We start from the raw sequence: 23,466 nt of genomic DNA on the forward strand, positions 1-23,466 counted from the left end.
GTGAATAATGATAGAGGGTCACCCAAACTCCGGGCTGTCCCCTAGTGGGGTGGTCCCATTTGATTGACAAGTGATGATGACAAGCTCCCCCCCCCGCCACTTATCTGCCCTGAGTAGCCCAGCCAACCCCCCGATCAGTGTGTTCTGCCTGTCTCAACCTCTGTATGCTTGGCTATGAAAAGCCCACAATTTTTTTTTATCCTGCTGGTCACCTAAGAACGTTTGAACATCTTGAAGAACAATCTAGCCTTAATTGCTATGTATTATTTTATTCTCCACCTGGCACAGCCAGAAGAGGACTGGCCACCCTTCAGAGCCTGGTTCCTCTCTTGGTTTCTAGAGTTCTAGAGAGTTCCCTGCCTTTCTAGGGAGTTTTTCCTAGTCACTGTGCTTCTACATCTGCGTCGCTTGCTCTTTGGGGCTTTAGGCTGGGTTTCTGTATAAGCACTTTGTGACATCTTCTGATGTAAAAATGACTTTATAAATGCATTTGATAGATTTATGAGGAGAGATGGACAACAGGAGGCCCTGCCACTCGCCCCTAACCATGGAACGCTCAACTGTTTAGTTCACCTGTGTAGTTCAACTGGCTATTACTGATTTATAGTTGCTTGAACTCCCGCCCACAGGCATTCCAATTCAGATGTTTTGCCGAATCATTGGCAAAAGAGCTGATATGACTCGTCAGAAGACTGATTAGTAGGATTGAATCCTTGAGCTGCAGTGAACGGAGGACTCCTTCCTCGTTGGGGTTTTACGGTGGTGTGCATACCAGTATTGGGTGCATTGCCACCACCTTCCGGGCTGGAATGTTATGAGATGGATGGAGGTGTTCTAGATTCTGCACTCTAGTCTACATGAATGGAAGAAGTAATTGGAGAGAGTAATTGAGGCCGCTGTGGCTTTTTCGCAGACTGGTGATTATGGTTTCTAATCGTCTTGAGGGTTATTCGGGGTGATTGCTGATTGAAACCAAGTATAGATGCCTTCCCTTTTCATCTTCTGTCCATTACTTTTGCCATTTGTCTGGGATTCTGAGGAGTGAACCAAGGTCCAAGGACTATGCTAAGCAGATGTATTTAAAGGCCCATGATTTCACCATGCAGTAACTTAGTTAACAGAACAATAAGAGCTTTTTCCCTCCCCACTCAGACCACTCCCAGACAGTCCTGGCTAAATCCTTGCTTGAGAAATTGCCCTTTGCTAAGAAAGTTTTTTTTGTTTCTTTTTGACCGTTTTCTTTTTATTTTATTTTATTTTTATTTCACCTTTATTTAACCAGGTAGGCTAGTTGAGAACAAGTTCTCATTTACAACTGCAACCTGGCCAAGATGAAGCATAGCAGTGTGAACAGACAACACAGAGTTACACATGGAATAAACAATTAACAAGTCAATAACACAGTAGAAAAAAAGAGTCTAGTATTCGGCCCCCTTGAACTTTGCGACCTTTTGCCACATTTCAGGCTTCAAACATAAAGATATAAAACTATTTTTTTGTGAAGAATCAACAACAAGTGGGACACAATCATGAAGTGGAACGACATTTATTGGATATTTCAAACTTTAACAAATCAAAAACTGAAATATTGGGCGTGCAAAATTATTCAGCCCCTTTACTTTCAGTGCAGCAAACTCTCTCTCCAGAAGTTCAGTGAGGATCTCTGAATGTTCCAATGTTGACCTAAATGACTAATGATGATAAATACAATCCACCTGTGTGTAATCAAGTCTCCGTATAAATGCACCTGCACTGTGATAGTCTCAGAGGTCCGTTAAAAGCGCAGAGAGCATCATGAAGAACAAGGAACACACCAGGCAGGTCCGAGATACTGTTGTGAAGAAGTTTAAAGCCGGATTTGGATACAAAAATATTTCCCAAGCCTTAAACATCCCAAGGAGCACTGTGCAAGCGATAATATTGAAATGGAAGGAGTATCAGACCACTGCAAATCTACCAAGACCTGGCCGTTCCTCTAAACTTTCAGCTCATACAAGGAGAAGACTGATCAGAGATACAGCCAACAGGCCCATGATCACTCTGGATGAACTGCAGAGATCTACAGCTGAGGTGGGAGACTCTGTCCATAGGACAACAATCAGTCGTATATTGCACAAATCTGGCCTTTATGGAAGAGTGGCAAGAAGAAAGCCATTTCTTAAAGATATCCATAAAAAGTGTTGTTTAAAGTTTGCCACAAGCCACCTGGGAGACACACCAAACATGTGGAAGAAGGTGCTCTGGTCAGATGAAACCAAAATTGAACTTTTCGGCAACAATGCAAAACGTTATGTTTGGCGTAAATGCAACTCCCTGAACACACCATCCCCACTGTCAAACATGGTGGTGGCAGCATCATGGTTTGGCCCTGCTTTTCTTCAGCAGGGACAGGGAAGATGGTTAAAATTGATGGGAAGATGGATGGAGCCAAATACAGGACCATTCTGGAAGAACCTGATGGAGTCTGCAAAAGACCTGAGACTGGGACGGAGATTTGTCTTCCAACAAGACAATGATCCAAAACATAAAGCAAAATCTACAATGGAATGGTTAAAAAATAAACATATACAGGTGTTAGAATGGCCAAGTCAAAGTCCAGACCTGAATCCAATCGAGAATCTGTGGAATGAACTGAAAACTGCTGTTCACAAACGCTCTCCATCCAACCTCACTGAGCTCGAGCTGTTTTGCAAGGAGGAATGGGAAAAAATGTCAGTCTCTCGATGTGCAAAACTGATAGAGACATACCCCAAGCGACTTACAGCTGTAATCGCAGCAAAAGGTGGCGCTACAAAGTATTAACTTAAGGGGGCTGAATAATTTTGCACGCCCAATTTTTCAGTTTTCGATTTGTTAAAAAAGTTTGAAATATCCAATAAATGTCGTTCCACTTCATGATTGTGTCCCACTTGTTGTTGATTCTTCACAAAAAAATACAGTTTTATATCTTTGTTTGAAGCCTGAAATGTGGCAAAAGGTCGCAAAGGTCAAGGGGGGCGAATACTTTCGCAAGGCACTGTACATTGTGTGCAAAAGGCATGAGGAGGTAGGCGAATAATTACAATTTTGCAGATTAACACTGGAGTGATAAATGATCAGATGGTCATGTACAGGTAGAGATATTGGTGTGGAAAAGAGCAGAAAAGTAAATAAATATAAACAGTATGGTGATGAGGTAGGTAAAATTGGGTGGGCTATTTACCGGTAGACTATGTACAGCTGCAGCGATCGGTTAGCTGCTCAGATGTTTGAAGTTGGTGAGGGAGATAAAAGTCTCCAACTTCAGCGATTTTTGCAATTCGTTCCAGTCACAGGCAGCAGAGAACTGGAATGAAAGGCGGCCAAATGAGTTGTTGGCTTTAGGGATGATCAGTGAGATACACCTGCTTGAGCGCGTGCTACGGGTGGGTGTTGCCATCGTGACCAGTGAACTGAGATAAGGCGGAGCTTTACCTAGCATGGACTTGTAGATGACCTGGAGCCAGTGGGTCTGGCGACGAATATGTAGCGAGGGCCAGCCGACTAGAGCATACAGGTCGCAGTGGTGGGTGGTATAAGGTGCTTTAGTAACAAATTGAGAACATTCACATTAAGGTACCTAATTGTTACCCCGAAAAAAATACCTGTTCGCATTGGAACTTGTTTAATGTCTTCAGTGGGTATTGTTCACAATTGTGCTCAATATATGACTTTGATGATCGGCTTCAATTATTCATTTATTAACCTGATTTTGAAATGGGCCTCTTCCACCTGTTGCCTGTTTGAAACGCATGCACACACACCTACTAATGAGTGTGCTCCGCTGTCTGCAGGGCGGCTGATGCGGTCTTCACAGGCCACTCGGACAACATCATTGCCTTCCACATGAACAACAACTCCAACGGCAAGGGCAACAAGCCCCATCTACCTGTGGTAAGTCTAACCCACTTCAATACAAAAACCAAGTTTAACGAGCCTATTATCATACCATTTGGGGTATCATCGAAATCGGCCATTTTGCCGTTATCAGACCATTTGCATTGTGCCCCTTGTTGGTCTGGTAATAAATATGTTATATAACAATGTTAAAACTTTAAGCATGTTTCGGACAATGTTATGATATTTGTCCAACTCAAAATAATTATGCACCCTGGCATGCTTTGATAAGCCTCTCAATGTGTACGTGTCAGTGAGCAGGGACTTTTGGTAACCCCACCAACCCCTCTCTCGCCCTCACCATGTGTTGTAGAATAATCAGATGGGACCCCCCCGGGGTGACTCCAAGCAGCTGGGTGGAGCCCCCCAGCAGCAGTCATCTCACCCTTCTGACCAGAACCACCAGCAAGCCTCCAAAGCACCTCCACCAGGACAACAGCAGCCAGCAGAGGCCCAGCCTCAGGGGGCCAAGCCTGGGAGCTTCCTCCAGGACGTGGCCGCCTCTGGAGGCATGGACTCTAAGAGTGGAAGCCCCCAGAACGGCACGCCCCACGACGCTAACAGCAACCCTGGAGGGACGCCCGGCCACCAGACCCCTTCTAGGGCATCCCAACAGGGCTTCCCCTCTCTGGACCTTCCCAATGGCGCTGACGCAAAACTCACGGCCCAGCAGCAGCAGCTGGCACACGAGCTGATGTCCAGCATGGGGGACAACTCTGAGGGCCTGTCCCAGGAGCAGCTGGAGCACCGCGAACGCTCCCTGCAGACGCTACGGGACATCCAGCGCATGCTCTTCCCCGATGACAAGGAGTTATCCCTCAAAGACATGGTAGCCATGGGGCAGGGCAACCCAGGCGGGCCTCCTGGGCCCAACTCCGGCATGATGGAGGGGGGGCCCAAGAAACCTGGGGAGCAGGGCCCCCTCCAGGCCATGATGGCCCAGTCCCAGAGCCTGGGGAAGCCTGGAGGCCCTGTTGGGCCCCGGCCCGATGGCACTCCATTTGGGCCCGGAGGCCTCAGAGACATGTCATTCTCCCCGGACGAGCTGGGGCCTCCGCCTCCTGGACCGCCTATGAATTCTCACGGAGGGCCCGGCGGTGAGCACGGGGATCACACAGGGATGAACCCGGAGCAGATGGCATGGCTGAAGCTGCAGCAGGAGTTCTACGAGGAGAAGAAAAGGAAGCAGGAGCAGATGCAGCACCGGGGACCCATGGGCGACATGATGATGCACCAACAAGGCCCCCGGGGCTCCATGATGCGCGGGCCCCCGCCTCCCTACCAGATCAATTCAGCTGGGGAGATGTGGGGCCCCGAGCACTTCCCAGAGCAGATGAGCATGGGACCCCGGGGCCCCATGCATCCCCACATGCAGAGGATGCCCGGCGGCTTCCCTCCTGGCATGATGAACCCAGGTATGGAGGGCGGCCCCAACCCCAGGGGGCCCCGGCCTGGAATGAATTGGCCCGACGACATGGGACCCAACATGGGCGACGGCAGGGGCTTCCTGCCCGGACAGGGGCCGTTTGTAGGGCCAGGGGGTCGGGTGGAGAGGTTCCCCAACCCACAGGCAGTGCAGGAGGCCATGTTCCAGCAGGGCATGGGGGGTGACAAGCAGGGCATGGGGCTGCCACCGGGCATGATCATGGAGATGAACAGGATGATGGGGGGAAACGGCCCCCGAGGGCCAATGGACGGCAACGGCCCTAACGGAGGAGGCATGATGTTTCCCAGAATGCCTGGCGATGTTGGCCCTATGAGCCCATCCTCCAGGATGGAGTTTGTCAAGGGCCTTGGCCGGGACATGGGCCCCGAGTTCAGCATTGTCCCTGGGAACATGAACATCGGGCCCAACCCCCAGATGATGCAGGCTAAGATGAGGGGGGAGCCTCCCATGAATATGAGCCCCGAGGAGATGATGAAGATGAGAGGAGGCTCCATGCCAGAGAACATGGGCCCTCAGAAGATGATGCAGGGGCCTCCCTTCCCTGACCAGGGGCACCACCCAGGGGACTTCAACATGGGCCCCAACCGCCACTTCCCGGGTATGGGGCCTCACGGGCCAGGGAACCCTAGGTGCCCCAGAGTCGAACCCCCCTTCGGCCCTGACCAGCGAGGACCCAACCACGGCGGCAACGGTCGCCTCAGCCACATGCCCCCCAACTCGGGCCCGCCTCCCAACCAGAGGAACATGGGGGGCCGCAAGGGTCCTCAGGACATCCAGGGCGGCCAGGCTAACTCACCCAACATCAACCCCCTCAAGTCCCCTACGCTGAGGCAGGTCCAGTCCCCCATGCTGGGCTCGCCCTCTGGGAACCTCAAGTCCCCCCAGACACCCTCCCAGTTGGCCGGCATGCTCCAGGGGCCCTCGGCGGCGGCAGTGGCAGCTGCCTCCATCAAGTCTCCCCCCATGATGGGTTCGGCCGGAGCCTCTCCCGTCCACATGAAGTCACCCTCGCTCCCGGCACCCTCCCCAGGGTGGACATCGTCTCCCAAGCCCCCCATGCAGAGCCCAGGCATCCCCCAGAACAACAAGCAGCCCCCGCTCAGCATGGCCTCACCCAACATGATGGGCAACGTGGAGCAAGGTGAGTCCCAGTAGTTTCTCCTCTGTTAGCTTTCCATCAATTCAGTTCAGTAAATTGTGCTTTATCGACTGAATCTTGACTTGAGATCTGTGCTTTTAACTCGGACTCAGGCAATGGGAGATTTGTGTGAAAGCTTGAGTGTAATTAGGATTCAGCCCTACGTGTGCTCTGCATAAGACGATACAGTGGATATTTATGTATCTGATCTCTCCCTCTTCTCTCCCTCCCCTTCTCTTCCCTCCCCCTTCTCGTCATCGTCTCCCTCCCCTTCAGGAGGGAATGGTCCCACCACAGCACCCCCTTCCAGTAGTGCTTCCAGTCTTCCGTCTGGCAGCCCCTACGCCCTGCCCCCTGAGCCCACGATATCTCAGAACCCGCTGTCCATCATGATGTCACGCATGTCCAAGTTCGCCATGCCCACTTCCACGCCCCTCTACCATGACGCCATCAAAACGGTGGCGAGCTCGGACGATGACTCGCCACCGGCCCGCTCACCGAACCTGCCACCCATGAACATGCCTGGTAAGAGCTCCAACATGCGGTTATATTTAGCATACAAACACACACAGCTGCACCAGAGAGGCAGCTGTTTAGACCAGGCCATTTTCCGTTAACGCATCATAAATACCTATACATATCTGTATCCTGCACCTTTCCATTTTTTTTCTACACATACCCCTGGAGCCTAGAACATTTACTATACTGAGGCGTAAGTGTATGCTTAAAACTTCTCATGGGCAGGTGGGACGGTAGCTTCCCACCCGGCCCACATCCGGTGACATTGCAGGGCAAGAAATTCAAACTACAGTATTATAAATATTTAACTTTCATAGACTCACAAGTGTAATACATCAAAATAAAGCTTCACTTCTTGTTAATCCAGCCGCTGTGTCAGATTTAAAAAAGGCAAACCATGCGATTATCTGAGGACAGCGCCCCACATACAAACATACACATGAAAACATATTTCAACCAGGCAGGGGCGACACGAAAGTAAAAAATAGCGATATAAAAAATGCCTTGCCTTTGATGATCTTCTTCTGTTGGCACTCCAAAAGGTCCCAGTTACATCACAAATGGTCCACAAAACCTCAGTCATCAGTCAATAATCCACCAAGTTTCCCTCCATCAAAATGCACACAAAATAATTCCCAAACATTACTAAGGAACTTTTCCAAACAAGTCAAACAACGTTTATAATCGAACCTTAGGTACCCTAATACGTAAATAAACAATCAATTTAAGATGGAGAATTCTTAGTCTTTACCGGAAGAAAAAAAAACACAGAACGCGCTCTCGTCCTTGGTGTTTCACCTACCATATCAGTTCTGTTATACTTACAGATATAATTTTAACAGTTTTAAAAACTTTTGTGTTTTCTATCCAAATCTACCAATTATCCTAGCTTCTGGGCCTGCGTAATAGGCAGTTTACTTTGGGCACGCTTTTCATCCGGATGTCAAAATACTGCCCCCTACCCAAGAGAGGTTAAGCATTTAATGTTTTATGGTTTGAATGTAGTGATCTCACCCTGCCTTGTCTCTCTGCTGCCTCCTATAGGTATGGGAATGAACCACCACCCGGGCCACAACCGCATGATGGCTCCCACGTCACAAGGCCCCATGCCCACTCTCAGCCCCATGGGCATGAACACCATGGGCTCCCAGCCCCTCTCCCACGGCATGCCTAACCAGATGCCCTCGCCCAACCCGATGGGGGGACCACACCAGGGGCCCATGGGGCCGGGCATGATGGGGCCTCACGGCATGATGATGCCTGGCGGGCAGGACCCAGGGATGGGCAACCCTCAGATGATACCTCAGGGCCGTATGGGCTTCTCCCACCGAGGCCAGGGATTCCCCCCTGGCCACTCTCCTCCTCAGCAGGTCCCCTTCCCCCACAACGGCCCCGGGCCCCAGGGTGGTTTCCCTCACGGCATGGGCTTCCAGGTGGAAGGGGGCCCCATGGGCCGAATGGGCAACATGGGCCCCGGTGGGGATCCGGGTGGCATGTGTAAACCCAACACCCCTGGAGGAGGCCAGGACTTCAACATGTTCAACAATGATAACGACCTCCACGAGGTCATGCGAACAGGAGCCACCGGAATGCCAGAGTTTGATCTCTCCCGGATTATCCCATCAGAAAAGCCCAGCCAGACTCTGTCCTACTTCCCCCGCGGAGGCGATGGCCCGGGGGTGAAACCTCCTCACCCCTCCGGCCCCCAGGGCTTCCCTCCCCAGATGCAGGGAATGATGGTGGAGGGGAACCCCAGGATGGGGATGCCCATGCAGGGGATGGGGGGTCCGTCGGGCCCTGGCCACATGGGGGGGCCCCAAGACATGCCAATGGGGAACCCTGGCCACAATCCCATGCGGCAGCCACACCCGGGACACCCCGGCTTCATGCCCCAGGGCATGATGGGACCCCAGCACCGGATGCTGTCGCCGGGGCAGCAGCCGGGCATGATGGGAGGACCTGGGCAGGGGATGATGCAGGTTAAAGAGAGGGGGGGGCCCATGTACAATCACCCGGGCCCCGTGGGCTCGCCCAACATGATGATGTCACTTCACGGCATGGGTGGCCCACAGCAGACTATGATGATGCCGCCTCAGATGAGGCCTCGCGGCATGGCAGGGGACATGGGCATGGGCTTCAACCCTGGTCCTGGAAACCCCGGGAACCTCATGTTCTGAGCTGCTACAGCCAAGTAGAAACTAAAGACCTAAACAAAGGAATACAAATGAGACTTGTGCTCTCTTAGGCGGTTGTTGTGTGGACTGGGGACACATACATTCACTCTGGCACATACTCACACATCCCGAGACACTTTTGGGCTGTTTTAGCAGTCTGTCGGGTGTGGTGGTGCAACTGCAGCGTGTTCCACTGAGGGGAAGGCGGATGTACACCATTTCAGAGGGGACTGATCTTTCTCTGTTTGGGGAAACGTAGAATGTACGGCACGAGTCTAAGCTCCGGTGTTCAACGGGCGGATAGGAAATGGGCCTCTTCATTAAAAACTCGTGGGATGACCCGGGACCAGAGGTCCGTAGTTGTACTGTTGTTATAAGAACAGCTAAACTACGAAATGTAAAGAACAATGAAGCATTAAAAACACAATGAACTGAATGAACAGACAAAAAGGTCCGTTTTTTTTTTTGTCCCATTTTTGTCTGTATGTTTACATCTCATCTCATCACTACCCTCCACAGATTCAATGCTCTTTGTATTTGCGTACTGTAATTGTGTTGTTAAAGGGATTTTACTAGTGACTTCTAGTTTGTTTTCCCATCTTCTTTTGTAAAGGAGGGTGGGGGTGTGGAGAGGGGGTGGGGGTAGGGTAGCCAAATGCCGCTGCAACTCCCACTCTGAAATGCTGTTTACCATGTAGGGGGGAGGGGGGGGGGTCAAAGTATTTTAAAAACTGCATTTTCCTTTGTTACTCTACATGATATGCCAAACGATGACCTCATACAGATAATAGTATTATTAAAAGAAAGCACAAACACGATTTAACTGTAAAGAAAGCGTTTTCTTTTCTCCTGTTTTTTGTAAAAAAAACACTTGGTAGGAGGGGTGATTCTCTGGCATACGCAGTGAGGTGCTGATGAGGCCTGGTTTAGAATTGGATATGGGTTTGGGGGGGGGGGGTGATGTCTGTCACACCTCAAACCCCTCTCAGCCCTAACGGACAAACGGACGGCAGTAGGCAAAGCCTCAGCTCTCACCCTTCTAGTCTAGGAGTACAGAGAGGAGAAAGAAGAAGAAGCAGCAGCCTTAACCATGTCTGGATTACTTGGAGGGGTGACCATGACATTTTGCAGGTTTAAAAAAAAACAAAAATGTCACACAAAAAAAACAACAGAAAATGAGGTCATAGGTTGTATCTGTGTCCCTGCCTCTCCTGTGTTAACACATTTGTCATGCGACTCCATTGAATTTGGTACAGGGCTGTGGTGTTGGAAGACAAATAAAATCTATTGTTTGGTATACAAGTGGCCTGTGTCGTGTCGTATGCTGTTTTCTCCCTGGCACACCAGTCAATCACACCTTTTGGAGTCGTAATTGATGCATGATTAATGTCATTTTCCATCAACTATACTGAAAAATCCTTTGTGTCGATTGCAATGGACCTCACACTGTATGGAGCAATGTGGCCACCTAGTGGAGAAACCCTGGTCAGTGGTGCTTACATCCCGTTCTTAGAGTTCCAGGGCCCAATGCCAACAACTCTCCTATTGTGGTACTCCACTCCAGTGGTTCTCTAACTTTTTGGGTTACTGTACCCCCAAGCACATTTTGTTCCCTGATGTACCCCCCCCCCCCCCCTCCCCCTGTGTGCATTTCACCAGTAAGCCTATGGTCTTTTGAGTCTCTTCGAGTATTCCCTGTGGATAGGTGAAGCTCCCCCAGGGTTACCTGGTTGAACTACTGCTCAGTAGAGCCTAGTGCATTGTTAAACCCTTTTTGTTTTTGAAGATTGGAACTTTCAGCAATATCCGACAGACTGGTGTTGGCAAGTGATTTTACTCCCGTGTTGAAATAATGCTTCAAGTGTATCATGCCAAAATGATAACTACAATCGGGGCCCGTATTCCTCAGTGTCTCAGAGTAGGAGTACTGAGCTAGGATCAGGTCCCCCCCCTCTTATAACTTAAAAAGGTTAAACTGATCCTAGATCGGCACTGCTACTCTGAGAGGCGTTGTGAATTCAAGCACAGGTATTGAGACTATTTCCATTGAATGTCCATACATGCACATTGTATGTAAGTTAACCAACCCCCAGGGAATTCTCTTTGGCTCCCATCCAGACCATGCCCTGGGAAACGTTGGGACTAGTTCCCTAGCCTATTATCAAAACTTATAAACGCTGGGAATCAGTTCTCAAGGTTTCCTCTGGCTCCGAATGTCCACCAAGGCACTATAATTACCCAGCATTCCAGAGAACAGCCCGGTCTGTCAGCCTGGCCAAGGGGGCTTTGCCCTCGACTAATTTTAGAGCGGGTGAGTGTGTCCTTCAGCTGTGAAGCCCGGCATTCATGTCTCTGGTTTATACACACAGATTAAATATGGCTATAACAAAGGATTATAAAAGAATGGAAACTGACACTGAAACTCAACAAATGATTGACCCTGTTGCTCGATAAGAGGCCAGTTAAAAAATATATCTCAGATGAGGTGTGTTCATAGGTTAGAAAACATCAGTCAAATACAGTGCATGGTACATATGGGATGTATATATTGAGTTTGTGCTCGTTTGACATTTTGTCTTAATGCGAAGGGAATCAGTGGTCTTTAGCGTACACAGTCAATATACAATATAGTGCTGATAGTACAGTGAACGTTGTCATCAGTGTGCAAAATAGAATCGCTCTACTTGAAAAATGAGTAGGTAAGACAAGCTTGCAAATTCCTATCATGTGTCACGGGTAAATGTGTTTTTAACGGCAGACAATATATACTTTTATACACAAAATTAACATGAAAACATTTGTAACACTAAAGATACAGATTTTCACATTGCCTTTTGCTAAAGTGCAAAGTTGACAAAAATGTGATCGCAATGACACCACCCCAATACAATATAATTCACATTAATCAAAGATGTGTTGAAAATTAGCTAGACAACATTTTTTTGTTAATTCGTTTTTAGATTCAGTTAAACATTTCAAAACGCAAATCTGAGATTTAAAAAAAAAGACTATACACACAGATTCTGTAAACCAGTGCAAAACTATTTCAGTTTCTGACCACATACTTTGCCAGATTAAAAAGCTAGATCATATTTATATATATATATATATATCTATATCAGCCCTTCTGTTTGCTAATTCTGAAAGGGAATGCCTTTCCAAAAATTAAGAGAATTCCTTTCTGGCTTACTAAAACGGTCTTTCCTTGACAATAGACAAGCACTCGTTTGGCAAGATTCGCGGTCAAGGTCTCTGCCCGGTTTTCTGATAGCGATGGAATTCAGGCTTATGAGTGTTTTAATGATGCATCTTTCCTACAACGACCGAAGGAAGATGTAACATGCGTCTGCCAAATCACCACACAGAGAGAACGGTCGCAAAGTGCGTCGTTGGAGCATTGATACTGATAGGCTCTAAAGAAAAAGAGCGCTGGTCTCAGCTTTCTCCATTCAAATATTTCCTTAACATTATAATGATTTCACAATACTGAAAACGTATCAGCTCCCATTGAGGCAGTTTTTATGAATAATGCTTACCCAATGAAAATGCACCAAATCACCGATTTGGCACATCATTGCGCACACATCAGGGAATATGTTGAGACAAATACTGACAGTAGCAAAATCAGGGGTGCAGCTTTCACTGTGGACGGGGGACATGTCCCCCCCACATTGTGAAGTTGCATTTTTGGAGTGTTTATCTGACTGGATAAACATATATATATTTATGTCCCCCCCACTTCTAAAACCAAAGTTGTGCCCCTGAACAAAATAGAACTCAATTGATTGAACGTGAAATGTATTTCAATATTATTGAAATAGGCCTACTGTTTATATTTTAATGCAGTCATCTCGGGTTTTCATTTGAAGCATATTTGCATTTGTCGCTTGTTTGTATCAATTGCAAACACATTGGCACCTTTGTATTTCGAGTCGACTTTGTTCTGATGTTATCGGCGTCACAGAGACATATACACCATGTGATTCAATGTTTAGCAGATATTTATGTGTATAAAGTGACGAGGGAGGGCGAAAAAAGCATCCGACGCGCTTCGCTGTTCTAGGAGTTGTCCGAGGCCGTCGTTAGGTTACGAGCGTTTCTCAATTGCAAAGTTGGTAACGATGGTTTCGGGAAACAGCTCTGAGATATAATGATGCTCCAACGAAGGTTCTAACAATGAATTTAGCCTTAAGATGGTTTTGGGTAACGGGGAACCAGGTCAGTCAGGGTATCTGAACTATGCACTATGAACTATGTCCTCCCCACACCCTGGGAAGCTTGGGATGTCTGCTTTAACCGATGATGGCTCCACATAAATAAAGCCCTTGTCAGACCAGGTTGTAGTTTTGCCTGTCTCTCTTTAACCATACAAAGTACACAATAAAATATATTTTAATCCCATGGGTCATCCCTGTAGGTCCTACTGGTTCTCATCAGGATTCGCATGGTGTGTCTGCGTGTTTGTGTTGTATGCCAACGAAAGTGTCTGCGTGCCTCTGTAAATGTAAAGTGTGCGTGTGTATGCGTTCGTGCATGCATGAGAGAGAGCAAGCTTGCACACGCAGAGCGTTCATCTAAGCATACGTTTGTGGGTCATTGACAGGCAGCCGTCCTTCACATATCTCTCTCTCTCTGAGTGACAGACTGGCTCTCATCTGTCCCACTTAGCTGTCCCCAGCAGCCAGTCAGTGTCACAAAGCTGATAGTGTGGCAGTGACCCACTCATTCTCAGGTCTGGCACAAGGCCCCCCTGTCTCTCAGGGAGAGACTCCGCGACAGCAGTCAGAGTCAATGTCTCTGTCTCAAATGGCATCTTATTCCCCTATATAGTGCACTACTTTTGACCAAAGCTATATGTGCCCTGGTTTAAAGTAGTGCGCTACACAGGCAATAGGGAGCCATTTAGGACGCAGTCAGACCGAGGTCTCAGACAGTCACATTAGTGGATTAGTCCTGAGGGCTAAATATGAAGGCACTAACCCCTCTACAGCTGTTTGATTAGTTCGAGTATTCCGTTTCAAGACTTGTGATACTTTGTGACTTCGTTGACTTGTGCCATGCAGTGTTCAAATTAGTCCCCGACAACAGATGAGTAACAGTCATCCCAGTCTTGGGTGTGTGTGTTTGAAACGATCCAGGGACAGTGTGTGTGTTGAGAATTGGAGCTATACAGCCAAGTCATCGGGTCGCACACGGCTACTGGAGCCGCTGGTCTTGCTCAGACGCCTCTTGTCCTTCAGGAAACCATTTTGGAAGCCGTTTTGGAGCAGCGAAGGGGGGCGGGGTGCAGGCGTTGGGCGTGTCGGCGTGCCCCTCATAGGTCACGTGCAGGAAGTCTTCCGTTTCAAGGTCATTGTGGACAACACGGTGGCGCTCAGTGGCCATGTTGACTGAGTTCTGCTGGTGGGCCAGCCGGTTGTTGAAAGGGGGGGCAGCTAGGATGGGGGTGGGATTGGGTGTGCATGGGGTGTGTGTGAGGGGAAGAGCTCACACACTGGCTGAAGTCTGGAGGTGGGGTGCAGGGCATGGATGGACGTTGTGGGCTGTCAGGTTCAGCGGTGATGACCGTAGCACTTGAAGGCGTGCGTCCTTGTAGCAGCTGTTGCTGCTGCTGTTGCTGCTGTTGTCGTTTCCTCCTCAGAAACCTCTGACACTGCTTAAAGGCCAGGTGGTAGAGCTCCACAGCGCTGAGAAACAGCGACACGCCCGACACGGCCAGCATGAACACGATGAACACATTCTTCTCCGTGGGCCGCGAGACGTAACAGTTAACCGGGTGTGGACAGGGCCGACTGTGGCACACGTACAGGGCATTGAGGAAGACCCCGTAGAGGATGTACTGCACCACGATGAAGACCACCTCCATTAGCGTCCGGATCAGGATGCTCAACACGTAAGTCTGCAGCAGCGCCCCGCGCAGACGCACCCTGCCCATGCCGCTGCCCTCCTTCCCGCACTCTCCCCCCTTCTCTTCCTCGTGCTCCAGATAATGCTTCTCCTCTCTGCCTTCCCCTCCTCCTTCCTCCCCGTCACCTCCCCCCTGGTCCTCCTGCTCCTTGCGCCGGCGTTTCTCATCCATGCGCACCGTGTGCATGGCGTGGCCCATGTAGATGAGCGACGGCGTGGACACGAAGACAATCTGCAGCACCCAGTAGCGGATGTGGGCGATGGGGAAGGCCGTGTCGTAACAAACGTTCTCGCAACCGGGCTGCTCCGTGTCGCAGGTGAAGTCCTCCTGCTCGTCGCCCCACGACGACTCGGCGGCCGTGCCCAAGACCAGAATACGGAAGATGAAGAGGATGGTGAGCCACACCTTGCCCACAGACGTCGAGTGCTCCTGCACCTCTTCCAAGAAGTTGCCCAGGAGACTCCAGTCGGCCATCACCCGTCACACACCACACCTCTGGAACGGCCTGGGAGAGAGTAGAGCAGTCAGGGAACAGTCAGTCACCATCTATAACTACCATCTAGCCTGGTCCCAGATCTGTTTGCGTTGTCATTCCAATGCCGATGGTCACTGGGATGCCATTGAGGGTAGGAGTTGGCAAGACATTACAAACAGATCTGCGACCGCGTTAACTACGATCTACTGCGCTTAATAGATACATTAATGACATTTCTGCATTGAATGAAAGTGCTGTTGTTGTTCTGTGGGATATTTGATTTGTGTTTCTTTTTTCAAGACGTTTGATTATTCTGTTTCATGGCTTGTCACACTTTGTGACTTAATTCACTTGTGTCATGCAGTGTTGGCTTGTGTTATTATTTGACTGGTTTCCAAGTTTCTCTTCATTACACCAACGTATTCTGTGCTGTGCTGAGCTGCTCTGCTCTGTACAGTACCTTACTGTACTGTGCCGAGTAATGCTGTACTGTACTGTACTGAGCTGTGCTGTATTGTACCAGGCGATGTGTTTGGGGCTGTGGAGTGGGTATATTAATAGACTTTTCTCCCTGCGTGGCCACAGTGGGCTCAGTAGACTGACCTAGTTTGAGCCAAGTATGTTCCCACAGCCCTGCCTGCCTGGCCCAGCAATCTGGGAAATCGGATGTCAGTTTTAAGGAAGTCTAAAGTCAACAGAAACACAGAAATAAACATGTCACAGGGCTTATCTTTGCATTACTGAGCCTGGGAAAGAGTGAGACATACTGATTTACATTTCCTTTGGCCAGAGATTGGTGGTGCATGTTTCTTGACACATTACAAACAAACAAGGTATAATAAGGAAGTGGTGACTGGTAAGATGTAAAACATGTATAAAGAGCTAAGAGCGAATAAATCAATGCACTTTGTTTCTGTTGATAGAAATGAATCAGTCTCAGAACTGAGTCAAGACATTTCCAAAGGACCCGTTCCCTCAAAAGCCATTTCCAATAACAAACGTCATATGGTCATATGACAATATACAGTAAAGAACTATATTATTTCTAGTCTAGGAAAGTCTTGTTCTTCTTGGTGGTTGTTTAGGTCTAACTTATGAACACCGGAGCTTTACCATTTCATCGCCCCATGAACTCTACTCTCAGCTCTTCTCTCTGCGCATATACATCTGCACTCGAACTAGCAGCGTTACCTGCCCCGGTACCAAAGCCTTGGCCCTTGCAGAGCAAAGGAAACAGCTACTTCTATGTTGAACACTACTAGCACACACAGCTCACTAGCTGGCGATTCCACATCGCCTCCATGAGCACAGACAGTACAGTAGTGTGTACTCCAGACTCCCCCCACTCACACTCAAACAAAGGGTAAACTAAGTAGTGTCTATTGAACAGCGTTTCATAGTACTTCATTTCATACAGTAGGCACACAGTGAAAACCTTTATTCAACTAAATAGCATATGTAAAAAGACAGCTATGCAAACTTGATGTTTGACAAACTATGCAGTATGATAATTACCGTTGTACAGACTAAGTGGTTCAAGTTAAGGTTGTGTTCACTCCTAAGAAGTTGTGTTCAGTCTTACCAGCAGAGACATTGAACCTTCCTTCGACTAAAATCCATCTGGCACTGAAGGTTGTATTTACTCCAGACTGTGTAGATCCTCAGTCCTTCTCTCTAGACGACACGGTGTGTTACTGTAACGTTGTAGCATTTCCCCCCTCTTTCTCCCTCACTTCTCCTGAAGGGCAGGACCAATGGAAAGTATGGAGGTGCAGCATCAGTGCTCTTTAAGCTCAAGTGAGGGTGTTGATTAGACAGTGTGTGTGTGTGTGTGTGTGTGTGTGTGTGTGTGTGTGTGTGTGTGTGTGTGTGTGTGTGTGTGTGTGTGTGTGTGTGTGTGTGTGTGTGTGTGTGTGTGTGTGTGTGTGTGTGTGTGTGTGTGTGTGTGTGTGTGTGTGTGTGTGTGTGTGTGTGTGTGTGTGTGTGTGTGTGTGTGTGTGTGCGTGCGTGCGTGCGTGCGTGCGTGCGTGCGTATGTATGTGTGTGTCTGAGGAAGAGGGGAAGTGGGGCAATAGGGTTTCCCTTCTTCATCTACAGCGGACCAGTAGCTTGTGTGTCAGGACGATTTAAGCTCTAGTGGCCACATGACAGTGACCTCAGGCAAGTTATGGGAACTATGGCTGAGTGGAAAGTCTTTTTTTTTGTAAGACATAATATAAATAATACTGGCCCATAATGGTGTATAACAATGGTTATTCAAACATGGCAAAATAAATTTTTTACTGCTGGTGCACATTTTGACAACAGTCATTGAGACCGACTCGCTTCCCATAGAAACTCACCTCCCTTTGCATTTCTGTCTGAGGGGTCTTGGTCGCCATCCTGTCTCCCCCCTAGGCAGTCGAGGAAGCAATGTCAAACAATATGATTTCCTACTGCCACGGCACTTAAAAGGAAATCGCCCGTACTCAAGAAAACCAGTCTCTGCGCTTTGAGAAAAAAACTCTTCCATCGTTTTTTCTCACACCCAGCAGGCCAAGCAGTCCTGTTGTCAGTGTTAAAAATAAACACCCCAGACCAGCTCATTATGGTTTTCCTCAGTGCTTGTTGGCACTTTGCAGGCCCCGTCTTACTTAGATCAGCGCCAGGACAATGTACCTGACTGGGGTCTTGGCAGCTGGGGGTACTTTAGGGAGGAAGAAGGTGCTCCCTCTGCCCTTCCGTCCTGCTCCTGCTGTTGTTAACCTCGGAAAGGAGAACAATGATGCTCGCTTTACAGTGCTTGGTGCTTGTCTGAAGTCCATATAAATAAGGAAAACTAGAATGGACAAAGCCCGTCAGTCCACGGCAATTTCACACTCATGGCTACACAGAACATTGACTTAAATGGGAATGTCCCTTGTGGTAATTAAGTTTCTGTGCTGGTGACACTGAGGGCAGCTGTTGAACGGAGAGAGAAGGTGGTAAATACCGGGGGTAAATACCTTGAAAACACTCTGGGACACCAGATAGGAGAGGACAGTGTGGTTCTTTCTGTTCTGTGATATAAGGAAATCCTTCATTCTACGTCTTGTCTCGTGTCTGTGTTAACCAAATAATGATAGTCCCAAAGCTCCTTGACTCCCTTATCATTCTTGTTCTCGCTCTTATGCTCCTTTCTGTTCCTAGGCAGTCATTGTAAATAAGAATGTGTTCGTAACTTGCCTAGTTAAATAAAGGTTAAATATATATATTATATATTTTTAATTAAATCATTCGCACACCCATGTCATCTAGATCTACACAATGTGGCTTGATTGCTGTACACTCCACACCAAACACTATTTCCACATTCCTGGAGGTCATGGCATACATGACCTCTAGGTCAGTCACAGCAAGATAGATGATTTGGACTCACGTTTTCCTAGCAGACTTGACTCTTAGCTCCCTGACTCATTTGAAATAGGGGAGACAGTCCACTGGGGCCTCTGCCTTCCCACACTGCTCATAAAAAAAAGTTATTATTAACATAATCAATCTTCATACAGACCAGTTAGTCACAAATGAAAAATATTCCCATCAGGGATAGTTCACATTTGAAAGTAGAAAATAAGATGAAACGTCAAAAAGGTGAACTCTCTCTCCAGCAGGGTTTACTAAAGTTTGGTACCTGAATGATAGCCTTCCGTAGAGGTGCTGTAATTGCAGAGTAAAGCAGCCATGACTTTGTTATGTTATGTTGTGGTACACACACACACCATTTACTCCCAGTTATTGCCACCTGGGAGCTACAGACTAAAGGGTTTGGACGTTTGGATCATCTTTAGCCTATCCTTATAGTCTATACGCAATTCCACACTTTACTTTACTTTTAGAAGTCTGGCCAATGAGGGTAATGGACTCCTCCTGAATCGTTCAGTGCCTTTTACTTATTTACTTTTAAGAGACTACTTGAGACCATTTGTCACGTTCTGACCTTTATTTCCTTTGTTTTGTCGTTATTTAATATGGTCAGGGCGTGAGTTGGGGTGGGCAGTCTATGTTTGTTTTTCTATGATTTTGGGATTTCTATGTTTCGGCCTAGTATGGTTCTCAATCAGAGGCAGGTGTCATTAGTTGTCTCTGATTGAGAATCATACTTAGGTAGCCTGGGTTTCACTGTGTGTTTGTTTGGTGTTTGTTTCCGTGTCTGTGTTTTTCCACCACATGGTACTGTTTCGGTTTTGTCATTTCACGTATTCGTTTATTGTTTTTGTATTTCATAGTGTTCAGGGTTTTTGTTATTAAAAACGATATGGACACTTACCATGCCGCATATTGGTCCTCTCGATCCTTCTCGCCGCTCCTCTTCAGACGAAGAGGAGGAAAACCATTATACCATTTTTCAATTTCACAGAGCATAGCCCTATATCTTTAAACGATTTGGAGAATTAGCTTTGACTGAATAATTGCCACTAGTCATCCGAAGCTTAATTATTTATCAAGCGACTTCTTTAAGTGCCCAAAGTCAACTGCTCCTACGAAAGGTTAATGAGAAAGGTATATGTCGTGTGTGTGTAAAGGCGTCAGCACCATCTAACTGTGGATGTCTCAGAGTTGACATCATGTCCTTCCCTTTCAGCTCCAACACCATCCTTTCATGTTACTCGAAGCCCATTGAATACGGTCGGCCACATTTCGCCTCAAGGTCACAGGACAATGTAATATTAAGATATTACATCAGGATAAGCCTCCACCCATTATTAATAACAATAGTCCAAGCTCTTGAGAAAGTATGACTTCCCTATTTTGACTTTCTCCTGCTCTCTATATTGTTTGGCTTGCCGCTCTTTTCCTTCCTTTATGTCATGTTTGTTTTATTTTCGGCCTCGATTTCACGTCACTTATCTTGCATGTGCTCTCTGGTTTATCATCCGAATCTGCTCGGTGCTGCTAGCATGATCGCCAGCAGCACAAACGAGAAGTCTAAAAGACAAGGAGGTTTTTTGTCTTTGGAGGCCACGCCAGAGCAGTTGACCATAAACTGCTTTTATATGTTTAGGCTGCAATCCCTTGGTCTGAAAGAGTCTACTTTAGATCTCAAATTCATCTGGCAGGTCGGATAATATTTCAGTAGTAACAAAACGAGGCTTAATCGTTCAACGTCACAGCAGATGCTGCAGATCTATGCTGGCTTAGAAACTGCTAATGTAAAGTTGTATGCATTGTCCATGGCATGCACAGACACATGCATCCACATATACAGTACATGCACGCACCAGTGGTGTAAAGTACTTAAGTAAAAATACTTTAAAGTACTAATTAAGTACATTTTCTGGGGTTATCTGTACTTTACTATTTATATTTTTTGACAACTTTTACTTTTACTTCACTACATTCCTAAAGAAAATAATGTATTTTGTGTACTTCGCACTTGTTACATTTTGAATGCTTAACAGGACAGGACAAGGTTCCAATTCACACACGTATCAAGAGAACATCCCTCATCCCTTTTTCCTCTGATCTAGCGGACTCACTAAACACAAATACTTCATTTGTAAATGATGTATAAGTGTTTGAGTGTGCCCCTGGCTATATTTATATTTAAAAAACAAGACAATGGTGTTGTCTGGTTTGCTTAATATAAGGAATAAAAATATTTTGTACTTTTACTTTTGATAATTAGGTATATTTTAGCAATTACATTTACTTTTGATACTTAAGTATATTTAAACCCCATACTTTTAGACTTTTACTCAAGTAATATTTTACTGAGTGAATTTCACATTTACTTGAGTAATTTTCTATTAAGGTATCTTTACTTTTACTCAAGTAATGACAATTGGGTACTTTTTCCTGACTGACACACACACACACACACACACACACACACACACACACACACACACACACACACACACACACACACACACACACACACACACACACACACACACACACACACACACACACACACACACACACACACACACACACACACACACACACACACACACACACACACACACACACACACACACACACACACACACACACACACACACACACACACACACACACACACACACACACAGAGTTACTCTACCTGAGATGCAGCTGCTTAGACCAGGCGGGTTCCTTTTCTGTTAAAAATGAAAATGCAAAAAGGTTTTCTCGGTGCTCAGGTGACAGGGAAGAAAAGTGAAGGACTCTCAATATTAGGGCTAAGGAATATTGTAGTAGAGCAGTCGTAGTCTCCGTTTCAGTATTAAGGCAAAAAGCTGTACCTGAGAGGGTGAAATCCAAGTCTTGGTCTCTCTTTCTAGGCTGTGTCTCTGTTCAGACAAGACTCCTCGTCATGTCTTGTCTTGACACAGAAAGTTGTGTCTGTCAGGGTAAAGCAGAAAACTTAGTCTCTTTCAGTGTTCTGGCTAAAGATGACTGGGTTTGTCCCCCAATGTCGAGTCTCTCTTCTAGAGTTCAAACAGAAAGCTGTTTATCTCTCTCCCCTGAGGCAGAAAATTGAGTCTATCACCAGTTGGCTTGATGTGTTGAGGGATCAAATCCACTATCTGTCAATGATCAGCGGAAGAAAACAGAATCTTTCAACTTTAAGAAAACTGAAATGTTTTCGTCAACTATAATGACTATTTTCCTCTCTTTCCCTGTTTTCATTCCTTGGCAGAGATCAGGGTAGAGGGACTGGTGATGCAGACTTCGAGGACGGACGGAGTAGATGAGGGCACAGACCTCAGGCTGATGAGCTAGAGCAGCTGTCTGTAATGTAGGAGACTACCAAACAGACCACAGGCAGAAAATGCAGCCTTAAGCATGGTGGCAGTGGAAGAAATACCAGACATCACTTGTGGCCTGTCCTTCCTACCATACCCAGCAGCCCTCCAATAGCCTCCTCCCTTCCTCCTCCTCCTCTCCTCCTTTGGCTTCCTCTCTCTCTCAGCCCACAATGCCCTCGGTTTGCCTGCCTGGTAATCTATTCTAGAGAGAGGAATATCTCAGGTCAGGAGGGGAAGTCAGATTGTATTAGAACACAATGGCAATTCTACATTGGCCACTAACTCCCATTTTGTCTCTGCTCCTAAACCATACATAGACCCACAGGAGTACACACACACACACACACACACACACACACACACACACACACACACACACACACACACACACACACACACACACACACACACACACACACACACACACACACACACACACACACACACACACACACACACACACACACACACACACACACACACACACACACACACACACACACACACACACACACACACACACACACACACAGAGAGAGAGGGGCACATGCAATCTATTTTCAAGTAACCAAATTACAACTTGATTTTCCATGACTTCCTGGGTTTTACTGATTGCTTTTCAAGGCATGTTTGGAATACCATTACAGCCTTATGGCTATAAGCAAGTACACACTTAGAAAGAAGGTTTCCAAAAGGGTTCTTCAGCTGTCCCCATAGGAGAACCCTTTTTGGTTCCAGGTGGAAGCCTTTTTGGTTCCATGTAGAACTCTCTGTGGAAAGGCTTTTTACATGGAACCCAAAAGGGTTCTTCAAAGGGTTCTTCAAAGGGTTCTCCTAAGGGGACAGCTGAAAAACCCTTTAGGTTCTAGATAGCACCATTTTTTCCAAGAGTGTACAGTGGTAACTGTAGAAACGGCTTGTAAGCTGTTGCATGTTAACATCAAGACAACATTGAAAACATTATCTTATCAGCCTTGTAATATTGTACTTACACCAGTGAAACCATTGACGCCCGTGGTCTCCTCTACACTCCTAGAAAAATAGGCGTTATCTAGAAAGTAAAAGGGTTATTTGGCTGTCCCATAGGATAACCCTTTGGAGAACTCTTTTTGGTTCTATGTAGAACCCTTTTGGGTTC

General features: G+C 47.1%; 2 protein-coding genes across 9 annotated transcripts in view; one reads left to right on the top strand and one right to left on the bottom strand.

The window, feature by feature from the left end:
• LOC124008187 (B-cell CLL/lymphoma 9 protein-like) overlaps positions 1-10,495 on the top strand; it is a 111,558-nt gene extending 101,063 nt beyond the window's left edge. For all 8 annotated transcript variants that reach the window (XM_046319282.1, XM_046319286.1, XM_046319285.1 and 5 more), the window contains 4 exons: positions 3,813-3,912; positions 4,229-6,503; positions 6,777-7,025; positions 8,064-10,495. In XM_046319282.1, the coding sequence (XP_046175238.1) occupies positions 3,813-3,912; positions 4,229-6,503; positions 6,777-7,025; positions 8,064-9,196 (3,757 nt within the window). In that variant the 3' untranslated portion in view covers positions 9,197-10,495. The remainder of the gene's footprint in view (positions 1-3,812; positions 3,913-4,228; positions 6,504-6,776; positions 7,026-8,063) is intronic.
• Positions 10,496-11,011: 516 nt separating this feature from the next.
• gja5b (gap junction protein, alpha 5b) lies at positions 11,012-22,436 on the bottom strand. The gene is given in 7 exon segments (XM_046319287.1): positions 11,012-14,460; positions 14,462-14,623; positions 14,625-15,606; positions 16,180-16,261; positions 17,159-17,314; positions 17,919-19,056; positions 21,641-22,436. Coding segments are annotated over 3 exon segments (1,215 nt in total). The 5' UTR covers positions 15,576-15,606; positions 16,180-16,261; positions 17,159-17,314; positions 17,919-19,056; positions 21,641-22,436; the 3' UTR covers positions 11,012-14,358.
• Between the last annotated feature and the right edge of the window lie 1,030 nt (positions 22,437-23,466).

The sequence above is a fragment of the Oncorhynchus gorbuscha genome, linkage group LG21 (genome assembly GCF_021184085.1).
Source record: "Oncorhynchus gorbuscha isolate QuinsamMale2020 ecotype Even-year linkage group LG21, OgorEven_v1.0, whole genome shotgun sequence".
NCBI lineage: Eukaryota > Metazoa > Chordata > Actinopteri > Salmoniformes > Salmonidae > Oncorhynchus > Oncorhynchus gorbuscha.